The 18,491-nt window shown below is 43.3% G+C and overlaps 1 protein-coding gene across 2 annotated transcripts in view; it reads right to left on the bottom strand.

The window, feature by feature from the left end:
- P3H2 (prolyl 3-hydroxylase 2) overlaps window positions 1-17,993 on the bottom strand; it is a 169,131-nt gene extending 151,138 nt beyond the window's left edge. For both annotated transcript variants that reach the window (XM_073895669.1, XM_025876766.2), the window contains exon 1: window positions 17,378-17,993. In XM_073895669.1, coding sequence (XP_073751770.1) covers window positions 17,378-17,860 — 483 coding nt within the window. In that variant the 5' untranslated portion in view covers window positions 17,861-17,993. The remainder of the gene's footprint in view (window positions 1-17,377) is intronic.
- Window positions 17,994-18,491: the final 498 nt, after the last annotated feature.

Genomic DNA, 18,491 nt, shown 5'->3' with positions numbered 1-18,491 from the left:
CCATATATTCAGAAGAAAGACAGATGACTGAATTATAGTCTCTTTAGCTTGGAAATACCACATATCAGAAAAGATAAAGACACAGAAGAATGGCATCATGAGAGCCTTGAAATGGAAACTTTAATTAGAGTTTATAGCTTTGTGGCTACAAAGAATGCTTCAAATCTGAAGAGAGAACAGCTGTGATATGTTGGCAGGAACACTGGTGTAGGAGTGAGACAACCTCCACTGAATCACACTGCTATTCTCTCAGTGTCTGACTGGACAAACCCAAGCATTCCGCTTTCTCACACGGCTCCCGCGAGGAAGTGAAGACATGTGTGTGAATGGACTTCACAAATTTCCAGGCATGATGCAAACATGAGACGGGATTCTCTTCATTTCCATGGTAATTCCCACCGACAACCAGTTCAGCAAGCTAAGCCTTGGGACCTGACTCTGTCATGGATATGCTGCATGCCTTCAAGCAACGAATTGCTCTGCTAATGGTGCTGGCTTCTCATCTACAGACTCAAAAAACAAACAAGCTATTGAAAAAAAACAAAAAAAACAAAAGCAAACAAAAAACCCTAAGAAAGCACAGCACTGACATAACTTCAGCTCTAGGATCGTGCCAGGTATGACTTGAAAATTAATGAGACCTCCCCCCTCCACACACACATACACACACACACTTACTAAACTCTGGGGCCAACCAGACCACCCTCACAGGTCCACATTCTTTCCTTTCTTTCTATCTCATGTATCATATCTAGAAGTCTTACTTGAAGGCCCAATTTTTATTGCTGCTAGATTTCCCACCAATTGCCAGATAATCTTTGGGAGCTGATGTTATCATAGGATTTCAAAACAAAAAGCTGCAAATATTCTAACCACTGGCCTTATCAAACAATTCCTGCTCCAAGTATTGTTTTAAGCAAAAGTGTCCACCCCCCCTCCCCACCCCCCAGGGATAAAAGCATGCATGGGTCTGGAATGTATTAAAGGACGTCAGAGATCTTAAAAATTTTGAGGACAAAAAGAAATCTCTACATAGGCTCTCTTATGGATGCACTATCCATATTTGATTTATATAAGCTTAAAAGCATTTGAAAAAATACTTTTAGGCCATATTATTGAGCTTTATGGCCAGGATGGATATTGCCATTTTCCAAGTAACAGTGAGAATTCGGTGTGGTAATAAACAAAACTTTTATTAATATAGCAATAGCAATTTTATAAGGTAAAACAATTTTATAAACTGCACATACACTTTTAAGAATAAAAAATGACCAGGATGCCTGGGTGGCTCAGTCGGTTAAGCGTCTGCCTTCGGCTCAGGTCATGATCCCAGGGTCCTGGGATCAAGTCCCACATCAGGCTCCCTGCTCATCCCTCTCCCTCTGTCTGCCACTCCCCCTGCTTGTGCTCTCTCTCTCTCTCTCTCTCTGACAAATAAGTAAAAGCTTAAAAAGAAAAAAATGTTAAAAAAAATAAAAAGTGACCTTGTGGGCACCTGGGTGGCTCGGTCGGTTGGGCGGCTGCCTTCGGCTCAGGTTGTGATCCCAGGGTCCTGGGATCGAGCCCCGCATCGGGCTCCCCGCTCGGCGGGAAGCCTGCTTCTCCCTCTCCTCCCTGCTTGTTCTCTCTCTCACTATCTCTGTCACTGTCTTTCTCTCTCAAATAAATAAATAAAATCTTTAAAACAAATGACCTTGCTTGTACATTTGTATAGAACTTGAACATTTTCAAAATACTTTCCTCAACCCTAAGAGTAAATCTGTTCCACAGACAGAACATTAGTAGTATCCTCATTTTACAGAAAGGGACACTGAGTTTCAAAGAATGTTAAGGTCTTTTTCAGGGATCTATGGAATTAATCTATTGTTTATAATCAGACTGTGTGCCATTTAAGGTTTTAAATGATACCAGGGTCGAGTTAATCTTGGGCTACTGATCAACTGAAAATGTTAAATAAAATTGAATCTTAACTATTAGCTTACAGAATTTCAGAGGGGAGTCTATAGAACTGTATAGCAAATACAACATTTTTTCTAATATTGGAGTTAGAGAAAAGAGATACAGTTTTTGGAACTGAGTGTTGGGTCAAAATATTTCTTCAGGATGCTGATTCTACTACAAAGGCTTATTTCTATGATTTCAAAGGGCTTGCCCACTTGACTTTCTAATATTCAGTATTTTATATTGCCTAAGCCTGCCATTTTAATTAAATACCAAAGTTTTTCATGTTGAGAGTAAGATGCTAGGATTTATTAAGACCAAATCAAGGAGCAAACAATTAATTGCTGGAAGTTCCACAATTTAGTGACATGTAATGAGTTTGTTTATCAGAGGAAATATCCTGCCAAACACTAAAATATACTAAAGCTGGCAGAGATTTCAAGGTTATACATTTCAATCAGCTCATTTTATAAATGAGGAAACTGAGGGCAAGAAAGGGGAAGTCATCATCATATAGCCATGTGGCATCTTATAATTAGAGCCACAGCATTCCGAATCCATCCTCTAGTACTGTTTCCAAAGCATCACACCCAGCTTCATGCTATAAATTTTGTTTCTTCATGTCATTAATCTTAAATTGATGTATAAAGTTGGACCAAGTACAAAGAAGCAAGCAGTAATATCAGCTATGCGTCAACATCTAGGTCAAAGACTCACATGTAACAATCTGTAGAACAAGGGAGGTATTAATTATGGTAATGTAATATTTACTCTGGGACAATGGGAAAGAGAAGAGGGGATCGTCACTTAGGAGCATTTTCTTTTCTTATTTTAAGTCCCATGCAAATTGGTTTCCCATATATAACCTATTAGGCAAATCTTTATTATGTATACTATTGGGAGAATAGACCAGGATGATCAAATATTTACATACTTGTGAACAGTAAAATCATGGTGTTCCAGAGGGGTCTGCTCTAGGGACCTATAAATAAGTGAAAGGGCAGGCTAGTGGCAACTCACCAAAAGTGCTGGGACTTTTTTATGAGCAGGACTTTTAAAAGCAGGAGTAGGAAAGAATACTCCTAACAATGAACAGTGGCACAGTCGAGTTGATTTACTTAGGTTTGATTTAGTGTTGGTGGAAGAAGGTTGACTAAAGCCTTTTGTCAGAGATCAGGAAGACTCTTCTGTGGTTTCTTGCAGTAAAGCATTGGTAACAGCTCGGCCAAAGTCTTGAAATCAGGCCCATTCCAAATTGTTTTCACCATCATCATGATAATTTAAAGATCACTTAAAGAGTCTGCATGGAGACATCTGGTTCTGAACAAGATGGAATAAACTCATTTCTCCATTGATCTCCCCTTAATTACACCTAAAAATTCTGGGCATACTGTAACGAACCAACACAGGAAGACTGAAAGGTGGGACGAAGAAGGTGGACTGGCTAGGGACATGGCACTTGAACATAACAGTGAATTTTATGGATTTTCTTTTTGTCTTCCAAATATCCCAGATTGGACTCTGGAGAAGCCTGCAACCTGGAAATGCCAATGGGGGCAGATAAAAAAGCCCCCAAAAGCATGCTCTAATTAAAGGACTAAAAATGTTAGGCATAACAGAATAGAAATGTTTGTGACAGTAAGTGTTCTACTCCAGCCAAACACAAGGGGAAAAAAACATGCCCCCCCCCCCCCCACACACAAAACTGGTCAGCTGGTTGAACAGAGAGCCTGGACTTCCACTCCCCTCTTCCCCAGGAGTAACAGGCATGACTTCCTCTCCCATCTAGAGAGTAAGGGAGACATTTCAGGGAGGAGGGAGGCAGACAGAGGGCTTCTATAAATATTTAAGAACACTTATCATATCTTTAAGTATTCTTAAATAGGCAGTCCTGGGCAGACCCCCTAGCAACTGACATAGGAAACTGATGAGAAGTAACGCTGGCAAAGGTTTGGGAACTGGGAGTACAGTGTGGAATATGGCCAGGTTTTCAGACAGGTTTTTGGATAGCATGCAAGTGAAGCAAATCAGAATAGCACTGCAAAAGCTCTATAAATGAAACTGGGTTTTCTGAGTATACTGTGAGGCACGTGCTAAGACAGGAGTACCCACCTTCAGTTCTTCAGCATGGATGCTGTGATCCATTGTTACACATACAATTTAAAAACTTTCAGTGGTACTCTGTAACTGCAACTCAATCCTCTTCAGATGTTACCTCAGAGACACTTGAGCCCAAAATCAGAGGACTGATGTGGAATATACATGTGGATATTGTTACTACTAAATATTCCATGAGTGTGTGTTCCCATGGGTGTTTTAAGGCTTGGTAATGTTTGGTTTTGTTTTTTCTCTTTCCTTTTTCACATTATATGTTATTTATAGGGAATGTACTGGTGATCCTAGTCTAAGATTACATTAACCAGAAATAAGAAGCAGGACAGAAGAAGGGATGTAGGACTTCTCTAATGAAAAAGTATTTAATTGATCACCCATCTATGGGTATAAGACAAATTTTCATTTCATAAGATCATGGAGTCTTATTAACTCTGGATTGGAAAAAAAATGTTAAGTCTTATCTATCTCAATATCACTTCAGTGCTTGACCCTTAAATGTGGCCACCCTATGAAGCATTTGTCAGACTTGTATTCGAACACCTTCTCCTGGGGCTCCCAATTATACCTGGATAGCTCTTAGTGTTAGGAAAGTCTTCTGTGTTTGAGCCAAGATCTAGTTCTCTGTAACTTCTGTTACATGGGTCTAGTTCTTCGGTTCCTCGGTGCCATAAAGATCAATAATAATGGTCTCAGATAATGATCTTTTTAAAACCTTTTTTCTTTAGCCTTTTCATCCCTATTTCAACCTTTCTCTTATAAAACATAGTTTTGAGTCTTTTATCTTTGTCCTTCCTGGACATACTCTACCAACTCTTAAAGTACCACCACATTAATACTAGCATGACTTTCTCTCAGGTTCTGCTTTGCAGTGATTGACCATCTAAAGATGAAGACTAGCATCAGACACACTGGAAGGACTTACTTTCCTGAGACCTTTCAAACTCCTGGTATCTCATTCTACATTATATTCCATTCAAATCTCATCGCTCTCTTCTTTTCCACACGTAGCTGGTATCACTATGTCAGTCCACTGAAGTATTTTAGAATCTCTGGCTGGCAGAGAGAAACCAGCTCTTATGAGCCATCTGGTCCAATGTTGGCCTTGTCCAAAAGGACACCTCGAGGCCTAGAGAGAAACATTAGTGATAAAACTAGAGATAGAGCCAGGGCACCTAGGTGGCACAGTCAGCTGAGCATCTGACTTCAGCTCAGGTCATGATCTCGGGGTCCTGGGATCTGAGCCCCATATGGGGCTCTGCTCAGCAGGGAGTCTCTACCCCTCCTCCGGCTTGTGCTCCCTCTCTCTCTCCTCCCCCCCACCTCTCTCTCTCACTTAAATTTTATTTTTTTTAAAGATTTTATTTATTTATTTGACAGAGAGACACAGTGAGAGAAGGAACACAAGCAGGGGGAGTGGGAGAGGGAGAAGCAGGCTTCCCTTCTTGGGGAAGGGAGCCTGATATGGGGCTCGATCTCAGGACCCTGGGATCATGACCTGAGCTGAAGGCAGATGCTTAACGACTAAGCCACCCAGGTACCCCTCTCACTTAAATTTTAAGATTTTAAATAAAATCTTAAAAAATATAAACTAGAGATAGAGCCTAAATTGCTTGATCCTAGACTAATCACCCTCCCCATTGTTATTTGAGCTACTTGCCTACTTACCTGTTATATAAGAGGCAGTCACGTTTTGGTGTCTGTGATAAAGAGATGTTCTTTTGGATTCCCAAACCTAGGCCATCCCCCAGGGGTACTCAAGATCAGCATAGGGAAGAGGCTTACAGGGGCTTAAAATTCCCAAGATGTGTTGGACTGTGGGAAGAGAATTTATCTCCTAATAGGAAACAGAGAAGGTTTGGAATGCGTTTGAACAGTCAATTTTTTTGGAAAAATACAAAGAAGAGGCCATAATCTCAAGGAAATTGTGAAATCAAAGGGTCAGAAAATGCAGTGGGGAAGAGAGCAAAAGGACTTTTTGCAACACAGTCCCAAGTGCCCAGTCAGAGGATGATTTTTGTTTTAGCCCAGTGGTGAAAGGAGGCTATGCTCCACTGTACAGAGAATTGAACTTGAAGCCTGTTGCTCAAACTGAGCAGGTCAGGTTCTGGTTTATTGTGCCTCAAGGTTTTCTGAACCTACTGTATGTGTAATTATCCTCTCAGTTTATCATGATATATTGGCTTAACTTTTCTTTTGTCTTTCACCTTCCCTCACAAGTTTGCCTTCTGCCCAGATGCCAAGAGGCAAAGAATAAGTACTTTTGTGTCCGTGTCAACCTAGGTGAGCCCACAAACTTTTCATTAATAACTTCTCATGAGAGCCCAGTAAAGTAGGTATGACTATTCCATTTTCCAGATAAGAAACTCAGGTTCATCTAGGTGAGCTTTCCCAGGGTCACACAACGCATAAAAGGCGGGACTTTTTGAACATAGGTCCATTTGATGCCAAAACGCCAGCCATTGAGAAGTACATGAGAACTCAGATTTTGTCATCAGAACAACCTGCGTTCAGATTCTGACTCTGTTACATTGTACTAGCTGTATGTTCTCAGACATATTACTTAACCTTTTAGCTTCACTGTCCCTGTAGCAAAATGACAATTATACACTTAACTACTGAACAACATAGGTTTGAGCTGCACAAGTCCACTTACACACAAAGATTTTTTTTTCCAGTAAATACAGCATAGAGCTATACAGCACAGTATATTTTCTCTTATTTTCTTTTTTTTAAAGATTTATTAGAGGGAGAGAGAGAGCACACTGGAGGGGGGCAGAGGGAGAGGGAGAATCCTGAGTAGACTCCCCACTGAGCAGGAAGCCCCACCCAGGCTCAATCTCAGGACCCTGAGATCATGACCTGAGCAGAAACCAAGAGTCAGACGCTTAACCTACTGAGCCACCACTTAACTCACCCTTCTTCCTTATGATTTTCTTAATAATATTTTCTCTAGCTTACTTTAAGAATACAGTATATAATGCATGTAACATAAAAGATCTGTGCTAATTGACTAAGCTATTGATAAGTCTTCAGGACAACAGTAAACTATCAGTAGTTAAGTTGTTGGGGGGGTCAAAAGTTGTATGAGGATTTTCAACCATGTGGGGGTCGGTGCACTTAACCCCCATGTTGTTCAAGAGTCAACCTTACTAAGATCTGTATTAGGGTTATTATGAGAATTGGATGGGAAAAATTTTGTAAAACTTTTAGCATAATACCTGAAACAAAGTAACAGTAAATCAATAATATCTATTATTACTAAGAATCATAGCTATAAAATATACTGTCTCAAAGCTAAGTCCAATGTTTGGTTTTGGTGGGGTTTTTTAAGATAATTTTATTAGCTTTCCACAGAGATAGACATGGAATCATAAAGACGGTGAGTAACTTGGCACAGCGTAAAATGGAAGGTTGAGTTATCCTAGGATTTCAAAGAAACCTCAAGTGGAAAAATGATGTTGCCCTTAACAAACTTAGAAAGTCACTGAAACCGCAATTCACTGTACTTAGCCTTGAGGCAGTGTATTTTATAACTGTAATTATTAGCAAAATTTCCTAAAAGGTAGCATTTTGTATACTACCATATATTGATTTTTTCAAGCCTCAGACCAGTACACATTCTTTTAAAACCTATGATCAATCAAATGTATTCTTAAAACAACCAGTACTCTGGATTCAATTAATTCTCCAGCTTTTCTACCAACTCTGCTTCCAACAGTTTTTCCTTCGTAGTCCTGTTTTCCTATCTCAAAGTTTAAATTACCAGTCTTTCCTAAATGGTATTCCTCACATGCCACAAATCTTTAAGTTCTGTCTTCTTCCTATCTATTCCATCGTTCTGATACAGAACACCCCCGAACTGCTCCCACATAATCCCACAGGAGTATCATGTTTCTCCTCTGAGGGACTCACACTGTAACTGGATACACACTAATTTCCCTCAATGAACTCTGACCTACTTGAAGGTAGAGAAGATGTTTTCTTCATCTTCACATCTCCTCAGAGAGCTTGGAAAATTATTTAATTGCTGATTGGGAAACCAGCGTAGTTTCACGTAAATTAAAAGTGAACTTTTTTTTTTTTAAAGTGAACATTTTTAATAAGACTCTCTCTCGTTTGGTTTCCTGTGGCATTTACTTATTTGAAAGGGATCGTATCATTTGGTGATTATTCAGTGCTGTGCATGTAGAATCTCCCCCAAAGGGATGCCTTCTTTCTGTGTGTCACTGAGGAAACTCAGTGGCCCTTCTACCCTAGGCTCAAAGCAGAAACGTCTTTACTGAGAATGGGGCCTATAGCATCGCAGGACTGAAGAACAACCAATATGTTTCCAAATGACTGGTTCTAGGACAGCATGGATGTCGGCGTGTGACACCCACATGTTGCTTCAGACAGCATCCTTTCACATGGGGGACTCTGCCTGGACTTTTGATTTCATTGTTCTTGTTTTCCCTTACTTAACTGTTTCTATCCTCTCTCCATCTTTCTCCCTTTATCTCTGTATCTCCCTTTGGTGGGGTCTGAATGTTTGTGTCCTCCTGAAACTCCTCTATGTTGAAACCTAGCCCCCAAGGTGATGGTATCAGGAGGAGGGCATTTGGGAGGTGATTAGGTCATGAAGGCAGAGTCCTCATGTATGATTAGTGACCTTAAATTAGTGATCCTAGGAATCTTCCTGGCCCCTTCCACCATGTGAGGTTACAGCAAAGCAGGACTCTCACCAGACATTGAATCCACGGGTGCCAGGATGTTGGCCTCGCAGCCTCCAGAACCGGGAGAGAGAAATGTTTGCTGTTTAAAAGCCACCCAGCTTGTGGTGTTCTCTTACAGCAGCCTGAACAGACTGAGACACCCCCTGACTCTCTCTCTGTCTCAATCTCTATGTCATTTCTTCTTTTCTCTGACACCCTCTTATTTATATTCCCCACTTTCCAGACTTCTGTTTAGGGTTTGAGTCAAGCTGTTCTCTAAGAGTACGTGTGACACACAGCTAACCCCAAGAAAACTAAGAGTTGCAGTGAATTACTTTTAAATGATTAAGTTTGGGTACACTCCAAGTAGAAAGAGACGTAAGTTAATTCTGGAGTCTGGAGTTTAGAACTAAAAAGTGTTAGTTTGTATTGCTAAAGCAACCTGTCCTATCACGTTCAGTGATACAAGATACAAGCTGAATTAGTGCACCCACAGGGGAGGCCCAGCTATAGGATATAAGCCAAGTGATTTGCATCTTGGAGAAAGCAGCTTTATTTCCAATGGGTTTCCCCTCATAAAAGGTGTCAAATTATAGCCAAACATTGTCATTTTCATAAATATCCTGGTCAGTAAGCACATTGCTAGCTAGCCTGTATTGTCAAAAACTTGATTTAGACTTATCTCACCTTAATGTCCAGTTACCTAAAATATGGCTAAATATTTAAAGCAGCGGTTCTAGGTGTGCAGTGATTTTGACCCCCATGAGGTATTTTGCAATGTATGAAGACATTTTTTTTGTCACACCTGGGAGGGCTTGAGTGTGTTGCTACTGCTCTCTAGTAGGCAAAAACCATGGATGCTGCCATCCCAAAATGCACAGGACAGCCCATCACAATAAAGAATTATTCATCCCAAAATATCAATAAGCCAAGATTTGGAAACTCCAGCTTAAATGTCTACTGAAACCCTGCAGACTCCATGGCATTAGTGAGTCCTTGGCAATCCTATAGAAACAATGATTGACTGTGAAGGTCTCTGTCCCTGGTGCCATTTCTAAATGCCATATACTAGAATCAGACACTGATTGTTGATCCTGGATTTAATGTAAAAAATATTATTAAGAAATAGCTCTTGCTTCAGTGGGGAAATAATTAGTATGGTCTTCTGGGTTAGTCTTTGATACCATAACTTGAGGTCATTCTTTTAAAGACAGCCAAATCTGGTTTTAAGGTAATTCACTGTGTCTGGAGTCCTAATTATGTGTTGATTTCTTCACACAAGCCTATTGATCTTGGCAGAGTAAGAGCTAAAAATTTAGCATTCAAGCAGGAAAAAGTAATCAAAATTGGCTCACTTAACGTTTCTGTGATTGAAGGTTTGTTAACAGTTTCTCTGTTTTGCTTTGGATTTATTTACTTCATTGCATCTCTTGCTTTTCTCCAGACCCTTCCTGAGTTCCAGTCTAATTACACTGCAATCCTCAACAGTATCCCATTACTTGCACAAAAACTGAATCCACTCTTTGCAGATAATGAATTCCAGTAGGATCATTCAGATACCCCTGAACTCCTGGAAAATCTGACATTTTGGGTCTCTCTCTCTCTCTCACTTATTCATTTCCCTTCTAAAGAAGAGTGTTCGCCTCATTCATCTGCATTAGGCTTATTGGGGAAGAGCATTAACCCAGGTTCCTATTCCTGAGTTTTTTCTCAGAAGTAGGCAGAATAATAGTTCAAGGAATAACACTGCATAAGGGAGCTTTTATTTTCCGGGTTTATTCCATTTAGCAAACGATGTGTTTCCCTTTAATTTGGTTGAGTTTATGTTTTCAGTGTGAGTCTTACATATAAACAGTGGTCATCAGCAGTGTCACAGAGGTGGGACTCAGGGTTCTTGGGTTCTGATCCTGGCTCTTCCATTAAATTGCTGGATAAATTTGGACGACTTGATTCTCCTTCAGGCTCTATTTTCCCATCTGTAAAATGGGATGGTTGGAACACTGATGTTCCATGAATGTGGCAGTGAGCAGCTGCAGAAAGATGGGGAGCTTGGAGGGGAGAGGTACATCTTCCCAACATATGCCCAAGTGTTGCATAAGACATATGGGGGAAAGAGACATTTAAAAAGTTTCACAGAACTAGATGCCAATGTCTGTGTATCAAATTAAACAAGAGGCTCAATGGCCTTCATTTAATTAGTGCCAGAAACCTGCTATTACCTCTCCCACTACCCGCCTTTCTCTCTCCTCTATCAACCCCCTCAACCTTCTCCTTTTCAGATGTGACTGCACTGTGTGGATCACTGACAGGACAAGGAATCAGGGAAGAGAGGCAGAAAGAGAAATAAGTATAGAAAACAAAGTAAAGCAGAAAGGGGTGTGGTCAAGTGAAGCCAGCTTCTTCCAACAACAGTCTGCAACCCTCCTCAATCCTGAAAACCAAAAATCATACAGTCAGCACAAAAGCATACCAAATCACTTTTTTAAAGATGTGTTTGGGCCATTTGGCAAGTGAGGGTTAGCTCTCATGGAAATTACATGGCTAGGAAGTCAGACAGCAGCAAAGGAGGGATGGATAAAAGGACAGAGAAAGAATTATAGGAGAAAAGCTGAATGGAAAAAAAAGACAGGAGAAATTACTTTTCCTAATGAGAAATGCAAAATTTTCCACCAGACAACTATGACTCTTGGCTGAGTGGCCTATGTATCATGTGAATGAAAATGCAGGGTGGGCAGGGCAGTCCAGTGTCTGCTCTGTCTTGTGTCTGCTCCATCTCTGAAGGCAACAGGTCCACTGCAGGTCTTGGCTACACCACGGATTCACCAGACCGCCCTTCGGGAGGTAGCCATGCCCATTGCATAGAGTCTGGAAAGAACACTGGCCATAAATTAGAACACTTACCTTCTGCACTCCACTCCACCTACTGACCCTTCTTGATTTGGCATGGAACCTGAGGCCAGTGTCATCAGGTATTAGGTGACAGGGACAGACTTCATGATCACTAAGGGTCCTTCAAGCTGTAGCATTATATAGTTCCAACCAATACTACTTGTCGCCCTTGCTACACCACAATACTTACCCTCTCTCCCAGCTCTAAGATGTGTAAGTGATTCTAAGAAATCCAGTTTACTCAATTCCTTGGCAATACAAAGGAACATTATAGCAAATTTTCATTTTAGGTGAACCCACCCACCTTCCAGAACGTGTCAAGATCCCCCCATGAAGCAAGCCGACATTTTATTAAACGTTCCCAAAAGAATTCCACACAGCTATCCCTTTGGAGTTTATCAGTGAGCAAATAACATTAGCGACAGAATACACTGGATGTTCAGAGATGGGATCTGTGAAGAGAGACAATTTATTGCTTTCTTTTATTAAAACCTATAGGGAATCTCTGATTCACCCGACTACGGAGAAAATTTATAAGCACTTGCTACTCTCACCAAATTGAATTTTAAAGCTCCTGTGGCACGTACTATTTGTAATCTCAATGGATGAACGCTTACGAGCTGACAGGGCCTCCAAATAGCCAGCCCCCTCTGGGACATGACTAAGATTCTGATTCCTTTGCTCAGAGGACCTAAAAGCTGCTAGACAAACAATCTCCCATGTTCCCGTCCCAAGAAATGGGACAGAAAGATGGTACTAGTAGAATTTGATGACTCAAGCATAAAAAAAGTCTCAATGGGGGGGGGGGAAGCCTCATCCCCGAGGAAATAATCCCTCGGATAATTTCAGAACAGCTATTTCAGCTATTTCAAGAAGACATAAAGTCAACTTATTTGATATAATTTGGGGATAAAATGTACATAGTCTACATATAGATAAGAAAAAGAGACTGGAAAATGGGATACAAAAAAGGTTTTTACTCTGAACTAACAGTTGTGACCTAGGGTTTCCATTTTTTGTTTTGTTAAGGCATTCATCTAGAAAGAAAAAGAAGTTGATAAAACAGATGAAAAGTGAGAAAGTTCCTTGAGTTTACTTTTCTTTTCTAGAAACCACTAATAAAATAGATTATGGTCAAGAAAAAGGGAGTTTAGGGAGATGACTTCAGGAGGGAGATAGGATTGCCTAACTTAATTGCTATTTCCTCTCCTCCCCCCCCTTTAATCTTGAGAAGAAAAACAAAGGTCAAATGGCCCAAAGCACCAACTCAGAAACAAAACAGGCAGGGGCAAACCGGTTTTAAGTAAAAAAAATAAATAAGCGCCAGTTGTTTTTCGCTTTTTGTTTTGTTTTGTTTTTTTGTTGAATGGCTGGGAACAGTGGGAGAAAAACAGTCACTGTCCAAGTATTCCTGGTGATCAAGCACAGAGATAAGGGAAAAAACTCTCTTTTTACATTTGTTTAAATTCAACAAATGTACATAAAGCAGGCACAATGCGTCCAGGGTTTTCTGAAGCACAGTGTTAAATAATAATTAAATTGGAAAGAAAGATGGAGAGGAAAGGAACAGAGTTCTACAACATTAGCCAGAACTTACAAGTAGAAGAGTGAGAAGTCAAGGAATCTAGTCTTTCTTTAACTTTCTCCTGTGTCTGATCAGCCAGGAAACCGAGTAACTAGGGTGAGAACACCTCCTGCCACCACTCAGAGACCTTTCTCCACAATATTTCAGACACAAAAAACCAAGCTATTACTCATTCAACAAACATACACTGACCTTTTACTGCTACTGCTCTCTGTTTTAGATATCTGGGGGGAGTATAGATGCTGAGGACCAACTCAGACCTATGGTACCTAAATCTCTAATTTTAAATCATATTTTTCATGCCCAGATGATTAATAATAACCATCTAATAATCATCCCCATCTGGAAACTCCCACTTTGGGAGATAAAAAAGTGAGTAAGTTCTTTGATGTCAAGGAGCTCACGTAAGTGATAGGCAAATACATGAATTCTCAAAAAACAAAGTTAAAAATGAAACATGTTATGAGAGGAAGAGATTCCTTGCTGTGGACATTCAAAGGAGGCAGAAAGGGTGTTCTTGTGGGAGTTGCAGAGGGCGTGAAGGAGGGCCTCACAGAGACAGGTATATTTGTGTTAGGACAGTTACCATTTGAACATGTACAGCAAGAGAAGGAAAAATCTACTGCTATAACTAGTAAGAAGAAGAAACAGGTCTCCATTGTTTTTTGGGAACTAGGCCCTGTCCTGAGTACCTTACATAAGTCTTCTCTTAAATCTCACCTAAGCCAGTCAAGTAAGTCCTATTATCTCCCCATGTTAAACATGGAGGAAGCAAACCACAGAAAGTTCATGTAATGTGTTCACCGTCACACAGCCAGAGCCTGAGGAGGTAAATTTCATGCCAGAGCCCACCTGCCTCCTAGAGAATAAACAAAACCCAGGTAGGCAAAAGTATCAGGTACAGAAGACCAAGCAGTCGTGTTCCCTCTGGCGGGAGTGTGGCAAGTCAGGGAGACAGCACCATGAAAGCCAAGGGGGAGCCAGGCTGTGGATGCTGCATTCGGCTATGTGGGCTTTATAAGGCAGCAAGGAGAAACCACTGAAGGTTTCTGAGCAGAGAATATGATGATGAAAATTCTATCTTGGGCTTTGGGCTATGAATCATGCATGAGTTATATCGTACAATCTGAAATGATAAAAATCGACGTTTTAAGAGTCTCACCCTGTGTTTAAACAGAAAGGCAGGGCTAGGAACCAAGGAGGACCACTGCCCCATAGCTGTCCAGACAAATTCCCAACGTGCCATTTCTCAAGGAATATTCTACAGAGCAGAACTTAAGATAAACACAGTGAGTGTCTGTCACACCACAGGACAAGGACCTACTCATCCCTGGAGCTGTCCAAATCCGGCTGAAGCATAGCCCTGGGGACTGCAGCATTCCCTGGGACCTGAGGCGACCCAGTGGGGGCAGTGGGCACAGCACAGCCACGGGCGTCAGTTACTGACAAAGGCCAGACTCCCAACTATCACTCCTGGGCTCATTTCATCAAATCACGTTGGCTCTGCCCTTAAATACGCAACACTGAATGAGCCCCTTTCCCTCTCCAGCTCTCCCTTTCCTCATCAGTGAAATGAGAAATGGAACTTGTCGGGACTCAGATTTCATAATTCTCGATACATCTTCCTCTCCAACACACCAGTAGAAAGGATCTGCTATCCATCAGTGGCTCACTAACTGGGATCTGGTGGGGGAGGCGCAGCTCCGGAAAGCCTCTACAGCTGGTAGATCCTAACATGAGAATAACTGTGCTTCCTTATCTCTAGGAAGCCCACTAGTTCCAACTGTATCATAGGATTCATAGTGCTTGAATTCTGGCTGCAAACTCCTCATTGAATTCAACGTGGCCCAGGATTATCCTTTTCAAGAGCAAATGGATCGCTGAGGTCCAAAGTAATTCAACAACATGAGGGGCCATGCTCATATCTGAGCATGTCCAGGGAACTCCACATTCTATCACCAGGGAGCAAACACTTCTGAATCCATACTTGTCAGAGCCTGACAGTACTCTGTTGTTATTTGAGAATTTTGTTTTACTCTCAAAGGACGGTATCTGCATGCATGGGTGCGTGCGTACGTGCATGTGTTTATGATTAAAATTCCCAGGAAGCCAAGCAGAGACTGAAACTGTGGAGTTCTTGGGAGAGGGGAGGGAAGAACCATGGTACACCTTCTTACGCGTTCACGGAGACACTCCTACACACTCAATCATCAGAAATGAATTTCCAAAGAAATACAAATATCTCCTCCTTAAGAGATTATCAATTATGTAGATGCAAGAAGCTCTGCTTATTAGAAGAGACTTGCTCTGTTCTTAGAAACACTGCTGGTCAAACAAATTAGCACATGGGTTCACATATTTTGGGGAGAACTTCTTAAACTATGTTGGTTTATGAGATCATACCTAACAGTTCACCCACAGAGGTGCCCATGAGTGACTAATTCCTATAACCAATTCACTGTAAAACTCTGAGGCATCTAAAACGTGTATCTTCACCTTCTTTGACCTCTGACCGGGGGACTGAAGCAGAATGACTGATCAACGTAGCATTAACAGCGATGCGAGCTTAATTACAGAACTAAAGAAACCCACATTGTAAGAGTTACCTCATAGTTATTTATAAGATTGGAGAAGAATGAGAAATGAAAATCTCTCCAAGATGTGTGACAGAACTATCAGCAGGACTGCCAACCTCACATCTGAGACTCCTGGGAAGACTGGGCTCTTGGGACCAAACTCGACCACCCATGTTCTATCCCGGGAACTGGCTCAGGATATATTCTGCTGTCAGGTACTTAAGGTCTCCACCCTCTCTGCTATTGAATGATTTCTCTAAGACCACCAAAAATTAGGCCATTCAACCAAAAAAGATCAGATTTATACTTAATGCATGGTTTAGCAAATTCATCAAGAGGCAAAAACAAGCAGGAGACAAATCCTGGAAAGGATTCAGGCTTGATCCTTATTTCTTACCCAAGATATTAGTCTAGTGAGCCCCAGCCCCTCAGCCCTATTACTGGGACTTAAGAGTTAGTCTCAGTTGTGATTTCCTGAACTCCACAAAAGACTGCACATGTCCAGTCTCCTTCCCACCAGAGCACAGACTTTGTAGGATGGTGTGCACATGGATCTGTACATGGTGTGTATTTTTGCTACCCTAGAAATACAGCCTGGTCTATTGGCTAAAGCTAAGGGGGGGGCACCCCACAAAGCTGCCAATTCAGCAGATGTAGAGGAGACACTGATCTATTGACATAAAAAGCCAGAAAGTGGGGGTTGGGGGAGAAAGTAAAAGTTCAGAGCAACATGGACTGGGAAGAGGGGGTTTTCCAGAAACACAGACTAAATTCCCTCTGTGAAGCATCCAGATAGATCTCCGAAGTTGCAAAAATACCAATATACACTGTGTACCTCCTGACACTAACTTCAGGCGGGTTGAGTCCCCTCCCCGCCACACACAAAATAAAACCCAGAGGACAGTACCGGGCATCTGATGTCAAATAACTCACTCCAATACTTACCTCCAGAAATCAGAAGCCCTCTACTAAAGGAGGCAAAGTCAGCACTTGGGTAGATACCTGCAGAGAGTTTGCCTCACACAGATTCACCTCTCCCACTACACGTTCTCTTTAACTTTTGATCTTTACTGTTCTGTAGGTGCAGGGGAGAACAGAGAATAACAAATTTGTTCCAGAGCAAGTCAACTTTTAACTCTGCTTTATGAGGATGTTCTCTTGTAAACTTCAGAATAAAGGTGCAGACTGAAGTGTAGGAGGGATGAGGGAGTGGAGAAGAGAAACGGGGATGAGCTTAGACCAAGAAATGGAGCGAGAGAAGACCTTATACTAGACCCAGCTCCGGCAAAGCCTCAAAAATTAGTGCTGAATGGGCACCTTAAGCATCATCCTACCAATGCAGTCCTCTTCAAGAGACAAGTTGATGCCCAAGGAGCTAATGGCTTAACGCAGGTTCCACCTAGTGTTTGTTACAGAGCCTGGGCCACCAGATACCTACATGCACAAACACGGGACAGGTTCAAGGAGACCCACACTGAAAGGTTAATGAGCAGAGCGCCGGCTCAGGGACTAGGGCGGTGGGGAGGGCTCGAGAGCGCGTCCCGGAGTCTCAGGGGGCGTTAGCTGTGCGCTCTGCGTACCTTGATGTAGGCCCGCTGCAGGTAGTTGTAGGGCACTCTGCGCTGGAAGTCGCTGCGCACATCCTCGCTGACGCGGTGGCGGGACGCGGGGCCCCCGAGGCGCTGGGTCTGGCAGCTGCGGTAGCAGCGTGCCCGCTGCAGCAGCGCGCGGAAGAAAGGCAGCTCGGCCGCGGGGCCGGCGCCGGGGGGCGCGAGCGGGCGGCGCGCGGCGCAGTGGCGGGCGCAGCGCGCTCGGACCTCCCGCAGGCGCCAGTGGCTGCGCAGCGCCGCTTCCAAGTCGCGCACCGCTTGCTCGTAGTCCTCGCTGTAGTAGGCGGCCACGCCGCTAGCGTAGAGCAGGTCGAAGGGCTGCAGAGGCCCGGGCTCGCGCGGCAGCTCCGGGCGCGGGCTGTCCGGGGGGCCGCCCCACAGTGGCGGCGGGAGCAGCAGCAGCAGCAGCAGCAGCAGCAGCGGCGGCAGCGGCGCCCAGATGCGCTCCCGCATCCTCCGGCGCGGAGAGGCGCGGGACGGCCACGCACCAAGACGGCTCCCGGCACCTGGCGTCAGGGCCCCGTCTCCCACCTCCGCGGTGAGAGCGCCGGCCCCGCCGCGATCCGGCTGCCCCGCGAGCCCCAGGTGACCGCCGGCGCTCAGCGGACTGAGAGGCGGAGGCCGGGTCGGTCGGCCGGCCGCTCTTAAAGGGACGCCCACAGCTCACACGCTCCTCCTGCTGCCCGAGCCTCCGCGAGCCGCTCGCCGGCGTTCAGCGCGCGCCCTGCAGGCCCGGACCTCGCCGCCCGCACGCCAGGCGCCGCACCGCCCAGTGCCAGCCAGAGAGCGGGCGCCGCTTGAGGCCAGCCTGGGGCGAGAGCTTTCCACGTGGGCTCCCTTGCGCGTGGCAGAATGGTTGGGAATACTCCCTTTATAGAGAGGAGGGAAACCCGGCTTAGTGAGGTTAAGATTCTAATCACTTTCTGGAATTCGTGCATGACCGCAGTTTGCAGTCTTTCACCTTCAGAGGAAGCACTGAAGCGCCATCTCAGGCTGGGAGGAAAGCACCAGGGGACCAATTGGCCCAGGTGCGGAGACTTGAGGAGAAAGGCGAGAGGTGAGTTCAAGTGTATAGAACTGTGAA

The sequence above is a fragment of the Callorhinus ursinus genome, unplaced genomic scaffold, assembly GCF_003265705.2.
Source record: "Callorhinus ursinus isolate GAN/ISIS: 27379988/994484 unplaced genomic scaffold, GSC_fseal_2.0 scaffold1, whole genome shotgun sequence".
In the NCBI taxonomy this organism is placed as follows: Eukaryota; Metazoa; Chordata; class Mammalia; order Carnivora; family Otariidae; genus Callorhinus; species Callorhinus ursinus.
Note: the sequence above shows the minus strand (reverse complement) of the source record. Positions and strands in the feature narration are given on the sequence as shown.